The sequence below is a fragment of the Oncorhynchus mykiss genome, chromosome 15 (genome assembly GCF_057628025.1).
Source record: "Oncorhynchus mykiss isolate SJ-2025 chromosome 15, ASM5762802v1, whole genome shotgun sequence".
Classification (NCBI taxonomy): Eukaryota; Metazoa; Chordata; class Actinopteri; order Salmoniformes; family Salmonidae; genus Oncorhynchus; species Oncorhynchus mykiss.
The window spans coordinates 86,438,003-86,459,792 of NC_143036.1; the positions used below are offsets into that span (position 1 = coordinate 86,438,003).

A 21,790-nucleotide genomic window follows, 5' to 3' on the forward strand; every position below is an offset into this window, starting at 1 on the left:
TTTTCTAGATAGTCCTCTGTGGAGTGGCATATACGACACAGTCTGAAAAACTGGCCTCTTGGAAGTCCTCTTTTTAATGGCTCAGGATGTCCCCCTGTAATATCGTATTTCTGTCTGTTTCTTTTCTGTACAAAGTTGTAAACAGGGTTCCATTTGATTTCTCAATCCACATGTTTGGGTTATTTATTTTATTTAACTAGGCAAGTCAGTTAAGAACAAGTTCTTATTTGTATTTATTTCACCTTTATTTAACCAGGTAGGCCAGTTGAGAACAAGTTCTGCGACCTGGCCAAGATAAAACAAAGCAGTGCTACAACAGAGGAACACATGGAATAAACAAACATACAGTCAATAACAATAGAAACATCTAGATACAGTGTGTGCAAATGTATTAAGGAGGAAAGGCAATAAATAGGCCCTCGAGGTGAAAATAATTACAATGTATCATTAATAGTGGAGTGATAGATGTGCAAGTAGAGATACCCCCTTGCTCTTTTGCACCCCAGTAAGTAATCATATGGAGATGAGGTAGTCGGCTGTGCCATTTACAGATTCACTGTACACAGCCATCGGTAAGCTGCTAAGACAGCTGAAGCTTAAAGTTTGAGGGGGGGAGACTCCAGCTTTAGTGATTTTTGCAATTCGATCCAGTCATTGGCAGCATAGAACTGGAAGGAAAGGCGGCCAAAGGAGGAATTGGCTTTGGGGGTGACCAGTGAAATATACCTGCTGGAGCGCGTGCTGCTATGGTGACCAGTGAGCTGAGATAAAGTATTTGCTAGGTAAAGCCCTGCCTTATTTACTTATCGTTGACCTGGAGCCAGTGGACGACAACAAATTCAAGGTATTGGAGTGGCCATCACAAAGCTCTGACCTCAATCCTATAGAACATTTGTGGACTGAACTGAAAAAGTGTGTGCAAGCAAGGAGACCTGCAAACCTGACTCTGTTACACCAGCTCTGTCTGGAGGAATGGGCCAAAATTCACCCAACTTATTGTGGGATGCTTGTGGAAGGCTACCAGAAACGTTTGACTCAAATTAAACAATTTAAAGGCAATGCTACCGAATACTAATTGAGTGAATGTAAACTTCTGACCCATAATTCTCTACAATTATTTTGACATTTCACATTCACTTAAAATAAAGTGATCTTAACTCGCCTAAGATAAGGAATTTTTACTTGGTCAAGACTTGTGAAAAACTGAGTTTAAATGTATTTGGCTAATGTGTATGTAAACTTCCGACTTCAACTGTATGTAAATGTCATGAGTAATGTAAGATATGTAGACATTATTAAAGTGCCATTATTTAGAGTGGCAATGTTTAATGTGACCAGTGATCCATTTATTAAAGTGGCCAGTGATTGGGCATCAATGTAGGCAGCAGCCTCTGAGTTAGTGGTGGCTGTTTAGCAGTCTGATGGCCTTGAGATACAAGCTGTTTTTCAGTCTCTCGGTCCCAGCTTTGATGCACCTGTACTGACCTTGCCTTCTGGATGATAGCGGGGTGAACAGGCAGTGGCTCGGGTGGTTAATGCCCTTGATGATCTTTATGGACTTCCTGTGACATCGGGTGCTGTAGGTGTCCTGGAGGGCAGGTAGTTTGCCCCCGGTGATGAGTTGTGCAGACCTCACAACCCTCTGGAGAGCCTTGCAGTTGAGGGTGGTGCAGTTGCTGTACCAGGCTGTGATACAACCCGACATGATGCTCTCAATTGTGCATCTGTAAAAGTTTGTCAGGGTTTTGGGTGACAAGCCACATTTCTTCAGCCTCCTGAGGTTGAAGAGGTGCTGCTGCGCCTTCTTCACCAGACGGTCTGTGTGGGTGGACCATTTCAGTTTGTTTATTTTATTAAATTACACCTTTATTTAAATAGGCCATAGTGGCAAAGTAATTACAATTTAGCAATTAAACACTGGAGTGATAGATGTGCAGAAGATGAATGTGCAAGTAGAGATACTGAGGTGCAAGATAAATGAATAAATACAGTATGGGGATGAGGTAGTTGGATGGGCTATTTACAGATGGGCTATGTACAGGTGCAGTGATCTGTGAGCTGCTCTGACAGCTGGTGCTGAAAGTTCATGAGGGAGAAAGGAGTCTCCTGCTTTGCTTTATCTTGGCCAGGTCGCAGTTGTAAATGAGTACTTGCATTGTGCAGACTGCACTACCCTCTGGAGAGCCTTGCGGTTGAGGGTGGTGCATAGACAGGGCTCTAACTCCCCTAGCTCCACAATGAGAGCCAGCCTGCCAGCTTAGTGGAGTCTGCCACTAGCAGTCAGTGTAGTCAGCTCAGCTATCCCCATTGAGACAGTGCCTGTGCCTCGACCTAGGTTGGGCAAAACTAAACATGGCGGTGTTCGCCTCAGCAATCTCACTAGAATAAAGACCTCCTCCATTCCTGCCATTATTGAAAGAGATCATGATACCTCACATCTCAAAATAGGGCTACTTAATGTTAGATCCCTTACTTCAAAGGCAATTATAGTCAATGAACTAATCACTGATCATAATCTTGATGTGATTGGCCTGACTGAAACATGGCTTAAGCCTGATGAATTTACTGTGTTAAATGAGGCCTCACCTCCCGGCTACACTAGTGACCATATCCCCCGTGCATCCCGCAAAGGCGGAGGTGTTTCTAACATTTACGATAGCAAATTTCAATTTACCAAAAAAATATGTTTTCGTCTTTTGAGCTTCTAGTCATGAAATCTATTCAGCCTACTCAATCACTTTTTATAGCTACTGTTTACAGGCCTCCTGGGCCATATACAGCGTTCCTCACTGAGTTCCCTGAATTCCTATCGGACCTTGTAGTCATAGCAGATAATATTCTAATTTTTGGTGACTTTAATATTCACATGGAAAAGTCCACAGACCCACTCCAAAAGGCTTTGGGAACCATCATCAACTCAATGGGTTTTGTCCAACATGTCTCTGGACCTACTCACAGTCACACTCTGGACCTAGTTTTGTCCCGTGGAATAAATGTTGTGGATCTTAATGTTTTTCCTCATAATCCTGGACTATCGGACCACCATTTTATTACGTTTGCAATCGCAACAAATAATCTGCTCAGACCCCAATCAAGGAGCATCAAAAGTCGTGCTATAAATTCTCAGACAACACAGATTCCTCGATGCCCTTACAGACTCCCTCTGCCTACCCAAGGACGTCAGAGGACAAAAATCAGTTAACCACCTAACTGAGGAACTCAATTTAACCTTGCGCAATACCCTAGACGCAGTTGCACCCCTAGACGCAGTTGCATCCCTGGTATACAGCTTGGGTATACAGAAAATACCCGAGCTCTGAAGCAAGCTTCCAGAAAAGTGGAACGGAAATGGCGCCACACCAAACTGAAAGTCTTCCGACTAGCTTGGAAAGACAGTACCGTGCAGTATCGAAGAGCCCTCACTGCTGCTCGATCATCCTATTTTTCCAACTTAATTGAGAAAAATAAGAACATCCCGAAATTTATTTTTGATATTGTCGCAAAGCTAACTAAAAAGCAGCATTCCCCAAGTGAGGATGGCTTTCACTTCAGCAGTGATACATTCATCAACTTCTTTAAGGAAAAGATCATGATCATTAGAGAGCAAATTACGGACACCTCTTTAAATCTGCGTATTCCTCCAAAGCTCAGTTGTCCTGAGTCTGCACAACTCTGCCAGGACCTAGGATCAAGAGAGACGCTCAAGTGTTTTAGTACTATACAGTGCCTTGCGAAAGTATTCGGCCCCCTTGAACTTTGCGACCTTTTGCCACATTTCATAAACATAAAGATAAACATAAAGATATAAAACTGTATTTTTTTGTGAAGAATCAACAACAAGTGGGACACAATCATGAAGTGGAACGACATTTATTGGATATTTCAAACTTTAACAAATCAAAAACTTAAAAATTGGGCGTGCAAAATTATTCAGCCCCTTTACTTTCAGTGCAGCAAACTCTCTCCAGAAGTTCAGTGAGGATCTCTGAATGATCCAATGTTGATCTAAATGACTAATGATGATAAAAACAATCCACCTGTGTGTAATAAAGTCTCCGTATAAATGCACCTGCACTGTGATAATCTCAGAGGTCCGTTAAAAGCGCAGAGAGCATCATGAAGAACAAGGAACACACCAGGCAGGTCCAAGATACTGTTGTGAAGAAGTTTAAAGCCGGATTTGGATACAAAAAGATTTCCCAAGCTTTAAACATCACAAGGAGCACTAATATTGAAATGGAAGGAGTATCAGACCACTGCAAATCTACCAAGACCTGGCCGTCCCTCTAAACTTTCAGCTCATACAAGGAGAAGACTGATCAGAGATGCAGCCAAGAGGCCCATGATCACTCTGGATGAACTGCAGAGATCTACAGCTGAGGTGGGAGACTCTGTCCATAGGACAACAATCAGTCGTATATTGCACAAATCTGGCCTTTATGGGAGAGTGGCAAGAAGAAAGCCATTTCTTAAAGATATCCATAAAAAGTGTTGTTTAAAGTTTGCCACAAGCCACCTGGGAGACACACCAAACATGTGGAAGAAGGTGCTCTGGTCAGATGAAACCAAAATTTAACTTTTTGGCAACAATGCAAAACATTATGTTTGGCGTAAAAGCAACACAGCTGAACACACCATCCCCTCTGTCAAACATGGTGGTGGCAGCATCATGGTTTGGGCCTGCTTTTCTTCAGCAGGGACAGGGAAGATGGTTAAAATTGATGGGAAGATGGATGGAGCCAAATACAGGACCATTCTGGAAGAAAACCTGATGGAGTCTGCAAAAGACCTGAGACTGGGACGGAGATTTGTCTTCCAACAAGACAATGATCCAAAACATAAAGCAAAATCTAAAATGGAATGGTTAAAAAATAAACATATCCAGGTGTTAGAATGGCCAAGTCAAAGTGCAGACCTGAATCCAATCGAGAATCTGTGGAAAGAACTGAAAACTGCTGTTCACAAATGCTCTCCATCCAACCTCACTGAGCTCGAGCTGTTTTACAAGGAGGAATGGGAAAAAATGTCAGTCTCTCGATGTGCAAAACTGATAGAGACATACCCCAAGCGACTTACAGCTGTAATCGCAGCAAAAGGTGGCGCTACAAAGTATTAACTTAAGGGGGCTGAATAATTTTGCACGCCCAATTTTTCAGTTTTTGATTTGTTAAAAAAGTTATAAATATTCAATAAATGTCGTTCCACTTCATGATTGTGTCCCACTTGTTGTTGATTCTTCACAAAAAAATACAGTTTTATATGTTTATGTTTGAAGCCTGAAATGTGGCAAAAGGTCGCAAAGTTCAAGGGGGCCGAATACTTTCGCAAGGCACTGTATCTCTTGACACAATGATGAAAATAATCATAGCCTCTAAACCGTCAAGCTGCATACTGGACCCTATTCCAACTAAACTACTGAAAGAGCTGCTTCCTGTGCTTGGCCCTCCTATGTTGAACATAATAAACATCTCTCTATCCACCGGATGTGTACCAAACTCACTAAAAGTGGCAGTAATAAAGCCAAACCATGACCCAGAAAATATTTTTTTAAACTATCGGCCTATATCGAATCTCCTATTCCTCTCAAAAACAAATTGAAAAAGCTGTTGCGAAGCAATTCACTGCCCTCCTGAAGACAAACAATGTATACAAAACGCTTCAGTCTGGTTTCAGACCCCATAGCACTGAGACTGTACTTGTGAAGGTGGTAAATTACCTTTTAATGGCGTCAGACTGAGACTCTGCATTTGTCCTCGTGCTCCTAGACCTTAGTGCTGCTTTTGATACCGTCGATCACCGCATTCTTGGAGAGATTGGAAACCCAAATAGATCTACACGGACAAGTTCTGGCCTGGTTTAAATCTTATCTGTCTGACATATATCCGTTTGTCTGTGGGTGGTTTGTCCTCTGACAAATCAACTGTAAATTTCAGTGTTCCTCAAGGCTTTGTTTTAGGACCACTATTGTTTTCATTATATATTTTACCTCTTGGGGATGTCATTCGAAAACATAATGTTAACTTTCACTGCTATGCGGACGACACACAGCTGTACATTTCAATGAAACATGGTGAAGCCCCAAAATTGCTCTCTTGGAAGCCTGTGTTTCAGACATAAGGAAGTGGATGGCTGCAAATGTTCTACTTTTAAACTCGGACAAAACAGAGATGCTTGTTCTCGGTCCCAAGAACAAAAGAGATCTTCTGTTGGATCTGACAATTAATCTTGATGGTTGTTCTGTCGTCTCAAATAAAACTGAAGGACCTCAGCGTTACTCTGGACCCTGATCTCTCTTTAGACGAACATATCAAGACAGTTTCAAGGACAGCTTTTTTCCATCTACGTAACATTGCAAAAATCAGAAACTTTCTGTCCAAAAATTATGCAGAAAAATGTATCCATGCTTTTGTCACTTCTAGGTTAGACTACTGCAATGCTCTACTTTCCAGCTACCCGGATAAAGCACTAAATAAACTTCAGTTAGTGCTAAATACGGCTGCTAGAATCCTGATTAGAACCAAAAAATGTGATCATATTACTCCAGTGCTAGCCTTCCTACCCTGGCTTCCTGTCAAAGCAAGGGCTGATTTCAAGGTTTTACTGCTAACCGACAAAGCATTACATGGGCTTCCTCCTACCTATCTTTCCGATCTGGTCCTGCCGTACATACCTACACGTACGCTACGGTCACAAGATGCAGGTCTCCTAATTGTCCCTAGAATTGCTTAGCAAACAGTTGGAGGCAGGGCTTTCTCCTTTAAGCTCAATTTTTATGGAATGGTCTGCCTTCTCTTTCCTTCTGCCTCTCCAGTTGCAACTGTTCTGCCTGCGGCTATGGAACCCTGACCTGTTCATCGGACGTGCAACCTGTCCCAGACCTGCTGTTTTCAACTCTCTAGAGACCGCAGGAGTGGTAGAGATACTCTTAATGATCGGCTATGAAAAGCCAACTGACATTTACTCCTGAGGTGCTGACCTGTTGCACCCTCTACAACCACTGTGATTATTATTATTTGACCATGCTGAACATCTTGGCCATGTTCTGTTATAATCTGTACCCGGCACAGCCAGAAGAGGACTGGCCACCCCTCATAGCCTGGTTCCTCTCTACCCGGCACAGCCAGAAGAGGACTGGCCACCCCTAATAGCCTGGTTCCTCTCTAAGTTTCTTCCTCGGTTCTGGCCTTTCCAGGGAGTTTTCCCTAGCCACCGTGCTTCTACACCTGCATTGCTTGGTGTTTGGGGTTTTAGGCTGGGTTTCTGTACAGCACTTTGTGACATCAGCTGATGTAAGAAGGGCTTTATAAATACATTTCATTGATTGATTTCTGGGTTCCTGTAAGGACCCTGGCAACGCTGTTCTGCACAAGCTGCAGCCTGTGGATGCTTTTTGAGGGGAGCCCACCAAGAAGAGCATTGCAGTAATCTAGTCGGAAGGTGACCTCTCAGGTTTAGAGAGAACAGGAGTCAGGTGATATAATTATTTTTTTTGGTCGGAGAAAGCCAAACTAGCTAGGGATCAAGTCAAACAAGTTGGCACGTCACACACCCCCCCCCCCCCCCAAAAAATACATACTTTTTACTATTTATAAAAAAACATGTAACTATATGTCCAGTATTTACAGAGCACTGTGACATGGCAACTTCCAAACCCATGTTAGGTAGGTCAGGGTTACCTTGTTGATGTCGCTAGTAGAGAGCCCAGTCGTCTCCAGCAGGATTCTGATTGGTTGGACACTCTTGTTGAACAGGGAAGAACACAGCAGCTCAAAACGGGCCCTGAGAAAAAAAGAAAACACACAGCTTGACTTTCCTGTGGCATTGTATGAAGAGGGGGATTGTGAGGGATTGCGCAGCGGTCTAAGGCCCTGCATCGCAGTACTAGAGGCGTCATTACAGACCCGGGTTCCATTCAGGGCTGTCTCACAACCGGCCGTGATCGGAAGTCCCATAAGGCGGCGCATAATTGGCCCAGAGTTATTCGGGTTAGGCAGTCATTGTAAATAAGAATTTGTTCTTAACCGACTTGGCTAGTTAAATAAATAAATAAAAATGCACATTGTGGTGGGTAAGAGAGCAGGGGTTTGTGGGTAGTGTAGTCACCTGGAGATGTTGCAGTCGAAGTCCATGCCGTCGTGTAGCGAGTCAACGAAGCAATTAGCAGAACCCAGCGTGGAGAGAGAATGTTTGGCCATGTCTGCTCCGTTCATCAGCTTCAACATGGCCCGCGCGTTACTACTAACATCCTGTTTAAACGACCTACAGACAGGCAGACAGACAGAGACACCTTTAAAACCAGGGGATCAGATGTAGGGGAATACGTTCTCCCATGTCACCCCGCTGGCTTCCAGTTGAAGCTCGCATCCACTACAAGACTGTGGCGGAGGGGGGAAGCTGACCGGCCGGGTGGAGGGAGGCCGACAGGCCGGGTGTAAGGGGGAGCCGACAGGCCGGGTGGAGGGGGGAGCCGACAGGCCGGGTGGAGGGGGGAGCCGACAGGCCGGGCGTCAGCATGCTTCAGTTCAGCTGGCCAAATAGCGAACCAAACGAGTGTGCTAGCATACTGAACTTCACTTGAAAAATGAAGGAGACGCCAATATAGGCTTCCTTAATTAACTTGACATTTTTGCAGAGGAGATCTTAGTCGCGCAATTTGACATCTAACTAATAGTTTTGTCGTTTTTATCAATGAAAACAAGTCATCTGTCGTTGAATGACAACAAAGACTTTAATGAAGAATCCCTACTATTGACCAATCACCGACGAAGGACTCTTTAGCTCACCTCTAGAAAACCCTCACCGAAGTCCAAAACGTCACCAAATGTGGTCATAATATAATAACCCTATGGAAGTGTTTCAGCTGGGAGGCACGGGGACCTCATCCCTACCTTCGTTTCAGCTGGGAGGCACGGGGACGTCATCCCTACATTCTATGGAAGTGTTTCAGCTGGGAGGCACGGGGTCGTCATCCCTACATTCTATGGAAGTGTTTCAGCTGGGAGGCACGGGGACGTCATCCCTACATTCTATGGAAGTGTTTCAGCTGGGAGGCACGGGGACGTCATCCCTACATTCTATGGAAGTGTTTACAGCTGGGAGGCACGCGGACGTCATCCCTACATTCTATGGAAGTGTTTCAGCTGGGAGGCACGCGGACGTCATCCCTACATTCTATGGAAGTGTTTACAGCTGGGAGGCACGCGGACCTCATCCCTACCTTCTATGGAAGTGTTTCAGCTGGGAGGCACGCGGACGTCATCCCTACATTCTATGGAAGTGTTTCAGCTGGGAGGCACGGGGACGGCATCCCTACATTCTATGGAAGTGTTTACAGCTGGGAGGCACGCGGACGTCATCCCTACATTCTATGGAAGTGTTTCAGCTGGGAGGCACGCGGTCGTCATCCCTACCTTCTATGGAAGTGTGAAAATGGGAGTGCCCCCATCCAAGTGTTCACTGGTCAGAATATGTACAAAATAAAAACTAATTCATCCTGGGGTCTCTATGAACATATTGTGATACCATTTCATGTTGATAAAATGCTGTCAGTTCCACTTGAACTCTGCACCAGGTGTGTGTGTGTGTTACCGTTTGAACTCTGCAGCCAGGTGCTGTGCCAGGGCGCTTGTGAAGCTCTCTCCTCCGATGCTGTGGTCTGTGTGGGTGTTCAGAACCCGGAACATTCCACCATTCACCTGCAGCACCGTCACACTCAGAGACGTCCCACCTAGTTTATACACCAGGACATGGCTACACACACAAACACAAGTTTATACACCAGGACATGGCTATACACACACACACACACACACGGCTGCACACACACACACACACACAACAGGACATGGCTACACACACACACACACACACACGGCTGCACACACACACACACACACACAACAGGACATGGCTGCACACACACACACCAGGACATGGCTGCACACACACACACAACAGGACATGGCTGCACACACACACACACACACACACAACAGGACATGGCTGCACACACACAACAGGACATGGCTGCACACACACACACAACAGGACATGGCTGCACACACACACACAACAGGACATGGCTGCACACACACACACAACAGGACATGGCTGCACACACACACACAACAGGACATGGCTGCACACACACACACACACACAACAGGACATGGCTGCACACACACACACACAACAGGACATGGCTGCACACACACACACACAACAGGACATGGCTGCACACACACACACACACACACAACAGGACATGGCTGCACACACACACACACACACACACAACAGGACATGGCTGCACACACACACACACAACAGGACATGGCTACACACACACACACACACAACATGGCTACACACACCACTAGAGGTTGACGGATTAATATCATTAAACTTTTGATATAAAATCCATCTTAACATAACCGCTAGTTATCTACACATGGTTGATGATATTACAAGGTTAAACAGCTTGTCCTGCGTTGCATATAATCAATACCGTGCCTTTTCATTTATCGTCGAATCACAGCCTACTTCAACTTCACCAAACGGGTGATGATTTAACAAAAGTGCATTGCCGAAAAAAAGCTCTTTGCACAAATGTACCGAACCATAAACATCAATTCCTTCCTTAAAATCAATACACAGAAATATATATTTTTTAAACCTGCATATTTAGTTAATAAATTCATGTTAGCAGGCAATATTAACTAGGGACGGTTCCGTATTTCACTGAAAGAATAAACGTTTTGTTTTCGAAATTATAGTTTTCAGATTTTACCATATTAATGACCAAATGCTCATATTTCTGTGTGTTTATTATGATTAAGTCTATGATTTGATAGAGCAGTCTGACTGAGTGGTGGTAGGCAGCAGCAGGCTCGTAAGCATTCATTCAAACAGCACTTTCCTGTGTTTGCCAGCAGCTCTTAGCATGCTTGAAGCACAGCGCTGTTAATGACTTCAAGCCTATCAACTCCCGAGTTTAGGCTGGCAAAACTATAGTGCCTATAAGAACATCCAATAGTCAAAGGTATATGAAATACAAATGGTAGAGAGGAATAGTCGACGCGTCATAATTCCTATAATAACTACAACCTAAAACTTCTTAACTGGGAATATTGAACCACCAGCTTTCATATGTTATCATGTTCTGAGCAAGGAACTTAAACGTTAGCTTTTTTACATGGCACATATTGCACTTTCTCCTCAAACACTGCATTTTTACATTATTTAAACCAAATTGAACATATAATTATTTATGAGACTTAAATAGATGTATTAAGTTAAAATAAGTGTTCATTCAGTATTGTTGTAATTGTCATTATTACAAACATACATATAAAAATCGTCCGATTAATTCAGTATCGGCTTTTTTGGTTCTCCAATAAATCGGTCGACCTGTAGTTCATACACAAGAAGAAGAAGAAGTGTGTACCTCTTCCCAGAGGGGCAGTCCTGTCCGATGTTCGACCTGTAGTTCATACACAAGAAGAAGGAGAAGTGTGTACCTCTTCCCAGAGGGGCAGTCCTGTCCGATTCCGTAGGCCAGTAGAGCAGCAGCTGGCTCGTGGATCAGCCTCAACACACGGAACCCTGCCGCCTCCGCAGCCGCCCTCAACGCCGCCTTCTGAGCATGTGCGAACTCAAAGGGGACAGTGATGACAGCCTCTGTGACATCAGCGCCCAAGGCCGATTGAGCCGTCTCTATGGAAACAACAATAGATGGGAGGGTGGCCCAGTTCCAAGTGGACCTGTAGTACTACACCCCCACCCCGCTGGAGAGCTGACATGTTTTCACATGTGGAAGTAGTTTGACAATAGTTTTAAGTTGCTCCCTGATAGGCAACCATATTGCCTAGGCCCATTCAATCATCTGGGATCTCCACTAGTGCATAGCCTCAGGGGGGGAATTGGGACAGTGTGTTCTAACCTTTCATCTTGTGTAGGATCAGCTTGGCAACATCTTGGGGAGCCACATGTCTGGTCATCTCTCCAGTCATCTCATACACTGGCTTCTCTCCCTTGTTGACAACCTGAAACACAGCATCATCAGCTTCTCTATTACACAATATCACTCATAACGTAGTGTTAAGTAGTCAGACATGTTAATCACTGAGAACAGTGTTAGGTAGTCTAATAGAGACAGGTATACCAGGTTAATCACTGAGAGTCTAAGAGCCAGGTATACCAAGTTAATTACTGAGAGTCTAATAGGGGGTAGAGGGCTAATCACCGAGAGTCTAATAGGGGGTAGAGGGTTAATCACCGAGAGTCTAATAGGGGGTAGAGGGTTAATCACCGAGAGAGAGTCTAATAGGGGGTAGAGGGTTAATCACTGAGTCTAATAGAGCCATGTATACCAGGTTAAATCACTGAGAGTCTAATAGAGCCAGGTATACCAGGTTAAATCACCGAGAGTCTAATAGGGGGTAGAGGGTTAATCACCGAGAGTCTAATAGGGGGTAGAGGGTTGAAAACTCACAGGACATTTACTCTCAGCTTTATGCGTCTGCACCTCAGGATCCTCAAAACTGCCGACAGGAGGAGAGGAAAAAGGGGAAGAAGCAACAAGGTGAGTTCATTCTCCCTAACCCAACAACGTGAGTGGAGTTCATTCTCTAGAACATTGGGAACATACAGTTGAAGTCAGAAGCTAACATACACTTTAGCCAAATACATTTAAACTCAGTTTCACTATTCCTGACATTTAATCCAAGTAAAAATTCCCTGTCTTAGGTCAGTTAGGATCACCACTTTATTTTAAGAATGTGAAATGTCAGAATAATAGTAGAGAGAATGATTTATTTCAGCTTTAATTTCAGCACATTCCCAGTGCGTCAGAAGTTTACATACACTCAATTAGTATTTGGCAGCATTGCCCTTTTAAATAGTTTAACTTGGGTCAAACGTTCGGGTAGACTTCCACAAGCTTCCCACAATAAGTTGGGTAAATTTTGGCCCATTCCTCCTGACAGAGCTGGTGTAACTGAGTCAGGTTTGTAGGCCTCCTTGCTCACAGGTGCTTTTTCCAGTTCTGCCCACAAATGTTCCTTAGGATTGAGGTCAGGGCTTTGTGATGGCCACTCTAATACCTTGACTTTGTTGCCCTTAAGCCATTTGCCACAACTGTGGAAGTATGCTTGGAGTCATTGTCCATTTGCGGCCAAGTTTTAACTTCCTGACTGACGTCTTGAGATGTTGCTTCAATATATCCACATAATTTTCCTACCTCATGATACCCATTTTATGAAGTGCTACAGTCCTACAGCAAAGCACCCCCACAAGATGATGCTGCCACCCCCGTGCTTCACGTTCGGGATGGTGTTCTTCGGCTTGCAAGCCTCCCCCTTTCTCCTCCAAACATAACTATGGTCATTATGGCCAAACAGTTCTATTTTTGTTTCATCAGACTAGAGGACATTTCTCCAAAAAGTACCATCTTTATCCCCATGTGCCGTTGCAAACCGTAGTCTGGCTTTTTTATGGCGGTATTGGAGCAGTGGCTTCTTCCTTGCTGACCTTTCAGGTTATGTCAATATAGGACTTGTTTTACTGTGGATATAGATACTTTTGTACCCGTTTCCTCCAGCATCTTCACAAGGTCCTTTGCTGTTGTTTTGGGATTGATTTACACGTTTCGCAGTAAAGTACGTTAATCTCTAGGAGACAGAATGCGTCTCCTTCCTGAGCAGTATGACGGCTGCGTGGCCCCGTGGTGTTAATACTTGTGTACTATTGTTTGTACATATGAACGCGGTACCTTCAGGTGTTTGGAAATTGCTCCCAAGGATGAACCAGACTTGTGGAGGTCTACTTTTTTTTTCCTGAGGTCTTGGCTGATTTATTTTGATTTTCCCATGATGTCAAGCAAAGAGGCACAGAGTATGAAGGTCAGCCTTGAAATACATACACAGGTAAACCTACAATTGACTCAAATTATGTCAATTAGCCTATCAGAAGCTTCTGACATAATTTTCTGGAATTTTCCAAGCTGTTTAAAGGCACAGTCAACTTAGTGAATGTAAACTTCTGACCCACTGGAATTGTGATACAGTGAATTACAAGTGAAATAATCTGTCTGTGAACATGTGTTGGAAAAATGACTTGTAATGCACAAAGTAGATGTCCTAACCGATTTGCCAAAACTATAGTTTGTTAACAAGAAAATTGTGGAGTGGTTGAAAAACTAGTTTTAATGACTCCAACCTAAGTGTTAGTAAACTTCCGACTTCAACTGTAATACAGACACTCACCTCCTCCCCAGCACTTGTTTGACTTTAACCACAGTGTTGGCTGCGTTTCGGACACGACCCTGCTTAGCCGCAATCCCTACTATCTGCAGAGAGAGCGAGCGATGAGAGGGAGGCAGATGGACGATAGGACAGATAGAACAGGGAGGTGAAGGGAGGGTTACAGTGTGAGATGACAGCGGGAGGGTTACAGTGTGAGATGACAGAGGGAGGACATCATGACAAGAGATATGATCCTACATGCTCTGTACACCACCACAGTAATAACAGGTTGCTCTATCGTTTGAGGTAAATAATATTAATTATACTTAAAAATATCAAATGTAACATGCAACAATTTTACTGAGATATGGTTCATACAAGGAAATTAGTCAACCACTGGGGAGCCAGGCCCAGCCAATCAGAACGAGTTTTCCCCCACAAAGAGGTTTTATTACAGACTGAAAAAAGCTCACTAACAGGGAGGTAAACTGGCATCTTATTTCAGCTCATGAAACAGGCACATGTGGTTTTTCCATCCCTCACAGTCTGAGAGTTGAGAACTGGTCACGGTTTGCTGATGTCAACATTGTGAACAGAGTGCCCCACGGTGGCGTTAGGGTATGGGTAGGCATAAGCTACGGACAAACAATTGCCGACCAAGGCGAGACTCAAAAACGTGCTCCCAGCAAAACTAGAATAAGCCCAGTAAGCAGAATTACATTGAAAAGACGTGTAAAATAAGTATTTTCCAGACGTTGAAGTTAGATTCAATGAAGGCTCCGAATTAAAAAGGTGAAAAGATATTTTCCGTACCTTTAAAATACATTTTCTAGGACGTTGAAAAATGTTTCAACATCGAGGGGGGGGGGGGGGGGGGGGCTCATTTTTGGTTTTGAATGAAAGTTGAAAACATGTCATTTATAGACATCTATGTTTTGGCCAAATCAATGCTGGTCCATACTGGACAAAATCTGAACCAAACAAAGACATCAGTGATCCAGACCAAAAATCAACGTCCGTGGAGGTTGAAATCAAGACCGGACTACACCGCACCAAATCTCAACCAAACAGACATTATGATTGGTTCAGATTTTGTCCAGACTGGACCAAAAACCAATGTCTGTGGAACTTAAGGCAGGTCCAGACTACACACACACAAAAAAAAAGACATCGCTACCTGTCCATGCTTACTGAGGTGTAGCCTATAGTGTTGCCTGAAATGTGATTTTATGAATGCCCATCTGTGGTAAGCCTACCACCTTTAAAACATCACCAAAAGAGGTGTTTGGAAAGGACCAAAACAAAAAAAAGACCTGGGGCCTTGGGGCCTAATGAATTTATTTCCTTATATGAACTGTAACTCAGTAAAATCTTTGAAATTGTTGCATTTATATTTTTGAAAAGCTAGTCTGGTAAAGAGCTACTTTTGTCTTAAAAGGGGCATTGTCCTATTTCTAAACAGGCTTGAAGGCGTAAGGTAGAATACATGTTTGTATGGTAATAATGAAATTCATTTGTAAAGTGGTTTCTTGCATTATATAATGCAATTTCAGTCACCAATTTGGCCAATTATGTTAGATAATGTCATGTTAGATAAGTGATTTGAGCTTTCGGACAAGTAAAACACCAGTCTTAAAATGGTGAACGTCAAGCCATGCATGAACCATTTTAATTGAAAACAATAAGTAAGAAGTTAATTACTTAATACAGTAAGTTACTTAATTGTTACCCAGAAATGATTTGATATTGGAGCTGAAAACGGCTGCATTGGACCTTTAAAGCGGGAACAGCGTTCAGCGACTATCGTCTTCGCTAGAAACACCTGAAACCTGCACCCTGGCGAAAGACTGAGGGATTTCACAGGTGCTCTGCGCATGCTCGATAGTTAATTAGCGCAGGTCTGTAGTCGTCCATCTGTTTTCTGGAAACACGCACTAACATGGAGATATGTCCGTGTGGGAGCACTAACCTTATCAAGGTGTGTATTAACTTAACCTGGATTATTTATCGCTGATATGAAAGACAAGGTTCTTGTACTTACAAAACCATTACCGCAAGAGACGCATGTTAATGTTCAGACCAGAGCAACAACAACCTACAGAAGACTGCTTCCTTCGATGACTGACAACCGCCTCCGCGAATGTTTATTGTTATCCCGACCAAATTGTATTGGTCCCATACAAATATTTAGCAGATGTAATAGTTGAGGTAACAAACGGTATGTTAGAACTAGTTGTGTGATACCTGTTCCGTGTCTCGGTAAGCCACCACCGCAGGAGTGACTCGGTCTCCGGCGTCATTGGCGACCACCTCCGCTCGGCCATCCTGAACAAAACACAATACTGTCAAAATCCTCCCACCCTGGCTTGGCCGATAACAACAATCATCTCTAAAGCCAAGCAAGTTATTTTAGCGTTAGTTTACTAGATGGCTAACACCGGTAGCCAACTTATTCACTCCATGCTAACATTGTCTAGCGTTACCGGTAACTAACTCATTGTCAAACATGTTTAACCGGATCTTTCCGGACCTCCTAAATATATCGCTTCATAACTGAAAACAGACTAGTCCCACCACCAAAAACATTACTACATGCAGCAACAATACCTTAAAAATAGCTACACAGGCACATGTGTAGCCGAAATGTACTCCTATAGCCGCCATGCTTGTTGAAAAATCACTGCGAAGCTGAACCACGAAGGTTAAAGTTCATTTGACTTTAAACCTATCAGAGTAAAACGTTGCAGGAACTGACTCAATATTCAGCCAATCGGAGATGTTTACTGAAACCAATCAGAAGAGGTCTGGCGTCAGCTGTAGTAGTTTGCAGCAGGTACCGGAGAGTTGCTGCTGTTTTTTATTTTATTTAACTCGGCAAGTCCGTTAAGAACGTATTCTTCTTTACAATGGCGGCCTACCAAAAGGCCTCCTGGAGGGATTGGGGCTGGGATTCAAAATAAACATATAGGAATCTTGTGTAGTAGAGCTCCTCTATAGTTAGTTATAGTTAGACATTCAGTTGGTTCTGTTGTGTAGTAGAGATCCTCTATAGTTAGTTATAGTTAGACATTCAGTTGGTTCTGTTGTGTAGTAGAGATTCTCTATATTATATACAGGGGGCTCCTAATGAGGTTATATACAGGGGGCTACTAATGAGGTTATATACAGGGGGCTCCTAATGAGGTCATATACAGGGGGCTCTTAATGAGGTCATATACAGGGGGCTCCTAATGAGGTCATATACAGGGGGCTCCTAATGAGGTTATATACAGGGGGCTCCTAATGAGGTTATATACAGGGGGCTACTAATGAGGTTATATACAGGGGGCTACTAATGAGGTCATATACAGGGGGCTACTAATGAGGTCATATACAGGGGGCTCCTAATGAGGTTATATACGGGGGGGCCCAGTGAGGTTATATACAGGGGGCTCCTAATGAGGCTATATACGTGGGGGGGGGGGGGCTAATGAGGTTATATACAGGGGGCACCTGATGAGGTCATACACATGGGGGCACCTAATGAGGTTATATACAGGGGGCACCTGATGAGGTTATATACAAGGTGCTCCTAATTAGGTCATATACAGGGGGACCTAATGAGGTTATATACAGGGGGCAGCTGATGAGGTTATATACAGGGGGCTCCTAATGAGGTTATATACAGGGGGCTCCTAATGAGGTTATATACGGGGGGGGGGGGGCAGTGAGGTTATATACAGGGGGCTCCTAATGAGGCTATATACGTGGGGGGGGGGGGGGGGGGCTAATGAGGTTATATACAGGGGGCACCTGATGAGGTTATATACAAGGTGCTCCTAATTAGGTCATATACAGGGGGACCTAATGAGGTTATATACAGGGGGCAGCTGGTGAGGTTATATACAGGGGGCTCCTAATGAGGTTATATACAGGGGGCTCCTGATGAGGTTATATACAGGGGGCTCCTAATGAGGTTATATACAGGGGGCTACTAATGAGGTTATATACAGGGGGCTCCTAATGAGGTCATATACAGGGGGCTCCTAATGAGGTTATATACGGGGGGGGGGGGGGGCCCAGTGAGGTTATATACAGGGGGCTCCTAATGAGGCTATATACGTGGGGGGGGGGGCTAATGAGGTTATATACAGGGGGCACCTGATGAGGTCATACACATGGGGGCACCTAATGAGGTTATATACAGGGGGCACCTGATGAGGTTATATACAAGGTGCTCCTAATTAGGTCATATACAGGGGGACCTAATGAGGTTATATACAGGGGGCAGCTGGTGAGGTTATATACAGGGGGCTCCTAATGAGGCTATATACGTGGGGGGGGGGGCTAATGAGGTTATATACAGGGGGCACCTGATGAGGTCATACACATGGGGGCACCTAATGAGGTTATATACAGGGGGCACCTGATGAGGTTATATACAAGGTGCTCCTAATTAGGTCATATACAGGGGGACCTAATGAGGTTATATACAGGGGGCAGCTGATGAGGTAATATACAGGGGGCTCCTAATGAGGTTATATACAGGGGGCTCCTAATGAGGTTATGTACGGGGGGGGGGGGGGGCAGTGAGGTTATATACAGGGGGCTCCTAATGAGGCTATATACGTGGGGGGGGGGGCTAATGAGGTTATATACAGGGGCACCTGATGAGGTTATATACAAGGTGCTCCTAATTAGGTCATATACAGGGGGACCTAATGAGGTTATATACAGGGGGCAGCTGGTGAGGTTATATACAGGGGGCTCCTAATGAGGTTATATACGGGGGGGGGGGGGGCCAGTGAGGTTATATACAGGGGGCTCCTAATGAGGCTATATACGTGGGGGGGGGGGGCTAATGAGGTTATATACAGGGGGCACCTAATGAGGTTATATACAGGGGGCACCTGATGAGGTTATATACAAGGTGCTCCTAATTAGGTCATATACAGGGGGACCTAATGAGGTTATATACAGGGGGCAGCTGATGAGGTTATATACAGGGGGCTCCTAATGAGGTTATATACAGGGGGCTCCTGATGAGGTTATATACAGGGGGCTACTAATGAGGTTATATACAGGGGGCAATGGTACTGATTTAGTGTGGAGGCTATATACAGGGGGCACCGGTACCGAGTCGGTGTCTGGGGATACAGGTTAGTGGAGGTAATTTGTACATGTAGGTGGGTGTGAAGAGACTATGTATAGATAATAAACAGCGAGTAGCAGCAATGTACAGGGGGGGGAGGGTCAATGTAAATTGTCCGGTGGCGATTTTATTAATTGTTCAAGAGTCTTATGGCTTGGGGGTAGAAGCTGTTGAGGAGCCTTTTTGTCCTAGACTTGGTGCTTCGGTACCACTTGCCGTGCGGAAGCAGAGAAAACAGTCTATAACTTGGAGTCTGGAGTCTCTAACAATTGTATGGGCTTTCCTCTGACACCGCCTATTATATAGGTCCTGGATGGCAGAAATCTTGGCCACAGCGAATGGCCCAGTACATCACACTACCCTCTGTAGCGCCTTACTGTCAGATGCCGAGCAATTGCCATACCAGGTGGTGATGCAACCGTTCAGGATGCTTTCAATGGTGCAGCTGTAGGACCTTTTGAGGATCTGGGGACCCATGCCAAATATTTTTAGTCTCCTGAGGTGGAAAAGGTTTTGTCGTGTCATCTTCACGACTGTCTTGGTGTGTTTGGACCATGATAGTTCGTTGGTGATGTGGACACCAAGGAACTTGAAACTCTCAACCCGCTTCACTACAGCCTTGTCGATGTTAATGGGGGCCTGTTCAGCCCGCCTTTTCCTGTAGTCCACAATCAGCTAATAGTTTTCAAGCCCTGCCACATCCGACGAGCGTCAGAGCCGGTGTAGTAGGATTCATTCTTAATCCTGTATTGACTCTTTGCCTGTTTGATGGTTCGTCTGACGGCATAGTGGGATTTCTTATAAGCGTCTGGATTAGTCTCTCGCTCCTTGAAAGCGGCAGCTCTAGCCTTTAGCTCGATGCGGATGTTGCCATGGCTTCTGGTTGGGATATGTACGTACGGTCACTGTGGGTGCGACGTCGTTGATGCACTTATTGATGAAGCCGATGACTGAGGTGGTATACTCCTCAATGCCATTGGATGAATCCCGGAACGTATTCCAGTCTGTGCTAGCAAAACAGTCTTGTAGCTTAGCATCTGCATCATCTGACCACTTCTTATTGACTGAGTCACTGGTGCTTCCTGCTTTAATATTTCAGGAGGGCATCAGTAGAGCATCCGTTTCTCTTCCACTCCCTTGAGAGACTTGGCTTTGGGGATTTTTTTCTGTAAGGCTATTAAGACTCTATGAAATGGTAACAGCTCTATCAATTTGAAATATGGCACCTCACCTAGATTTGAGTAAAAAGAGGAATTCGGCAAGGTTGTCCTATCTCTCCGTACCTGTTTTTATTAATCACCTAACTTCTTGCAAATTCTTTAAATAATAGTCCTGTACAAAGTATTTCCATAGCTGGTAAAGAAATTATTATAAGCCAGCTGGCTGATGATACTACACTTTTTCTGAAAGACGTTAACCAAATTCCCATATCGATCAATGTGATACAATGCTTTTCCAAAGCGTCTGGTCTATATCCTAACATTAACAAATGTGAACTCATAGCTGTCAAAGATTGTGTGACACCTTCATATTAGGGTATTCCAGTAAAAGAAGAACTTACATATTTAGGCATAACCATTACAAATGATCAGAAGTCTAGAGGCTTACTAAATTTTAACCCTCGTATTAACCCCCCCCCCCCCCCCCCCCAACCCAGAAATAGCTAAATCAATGGCTACAGAGGGACTTATCTTTAAAAGGTAGAGTCCTAATAACCAAGGCTGAAGGTTTCTCTAGACTAACATATGGTGCTCTATCTTTATATCGTGACATTAAAATAAGCAAGGAGATAGACCAGATGCTTTTCAACTTTCTTTGGAGAAACCATACCCATTACATTAGGAAAACTGTTGTAATGAACACTTATGAGAATGGTGGACTGAATTGTCTGGACTTTACTACTTTAAATAATACTTTTAAGATCAGTTGGATAAAACAATTCCTAAGAAGACCCACTTCTATCTGGAATTTTATGGCTCATCATGTCTTCTCTACTTTTGGTGGCCTTAATTTCATGTTGTTTTGCAATGAAGTATTTACAAAGTTCCAGTGAAACGTTCTGCTTTTCATCGGCAGTGTCACGCCCTGGTCTTAGTATTTAACAGGCAGGCTTTCTTGTCATGGTCCTTAATTTATAAACACAATTTTTCTCCACACAGATATTATATATGGAATAATCGGGATATACTGTATAAAAATACTTCTTTGTTTTTAGAATATTGGTTCCGAAATAATATCCTATTGGTGCCAACTGGTAAATGCAGAGGGTTTTTTACTCAGTTATAAGGAATTCTTATCCCTTTACAAGGTCCCTGTAACACCTGAAGATGTTGCCATTTTTTTAGATGCCATTCCCTCGGGTGTTGCTCTGTTATTCAGGAACGTGTCAAGATCTGACCATCAGAGCCTACCTTCT

The 21,790-nt window shown here is 44.0% G+C and overlaps 2 protein-coding genes across 10 annotated transcripts in view; one reads left to right on the plus strand and one right to left on the minus strand.

The window, feature by feature from the left end:
- Positions 1-17,441, minus strand: part of hspa14 (heat shock protein family A (Hsp70) member 14) — a 22,403-nt gene extending 4,962 nt beyond the window's left edge. Inside the window, exons 1-10 of one of the 4 annotated variants that reach the window (XM_090201504.1) lie at positions 16,851-17,418; positions 16,488-16,568; positions 14,265-14,347; positions 12,494-12,542; positions 11,942-12,044; positions 11,520-11,715; positions 9,589-9,750; positions 8,104-8,259; positions 7,677-7,779; positions 1,296-1,818 (exon numbers count right to left, since the gene is read on the minus strand). In XM_090201504.1, the coding sequence (XP_090057630.1) occupies positions 1,807-1,818; positions 7,677-7,779; positions 8,104-8,259; positions 9,589-9,750; positions 11,520-11,715; positions 11,942-12,044; positions 12,494-12,542; positions 14,265-14,347; positions 16,488-16,568; positions 16,851-16,907 (1,002 nt within the window). In that variant the 5' untranslated portion in view covers positions 16,908-17,418 and the 3' untranslated portion in view covers positions 1,296-1,806. Of the gene's footprint in view, positions 1-1,295; positions 1,819-7,676; positions 7,780-8,103; positions 8,260-9,588; positions 9,751-11,446; positions 11,716-11,941; positions 12,045-12,493; positions 12,543-14,264; positions 14,348-16,487; positions 16,569-16,850 lie in introns of those variants that run through there. The other 3 variants (XM_090201502.1, XM_090201505.1, XM_090201503.1) reach the window with 3 other exon arrangements.
- Positions 16,065-21,790, plus strand: part of LOC118947720 (uncharacterized) — a 20,797-nt gene continuing 15,071 nt past the window's right edge. For 5 of the 6 annotated variants that reach the window (XM_090201510.1, XM_036972755.2, XM_090201520.1 and 2 more), the window contains exon 1: positions 16,088-16,221. The gene's annotated coding sequence lies outside the window, so the exon portion shown is untranslated. Of the gene's footprint in view, positions 16,222-21,790 lie in introns of all 6 variants that reach the window. The other variant, XM_036972758.2, reaches the window with a different exon arrangement.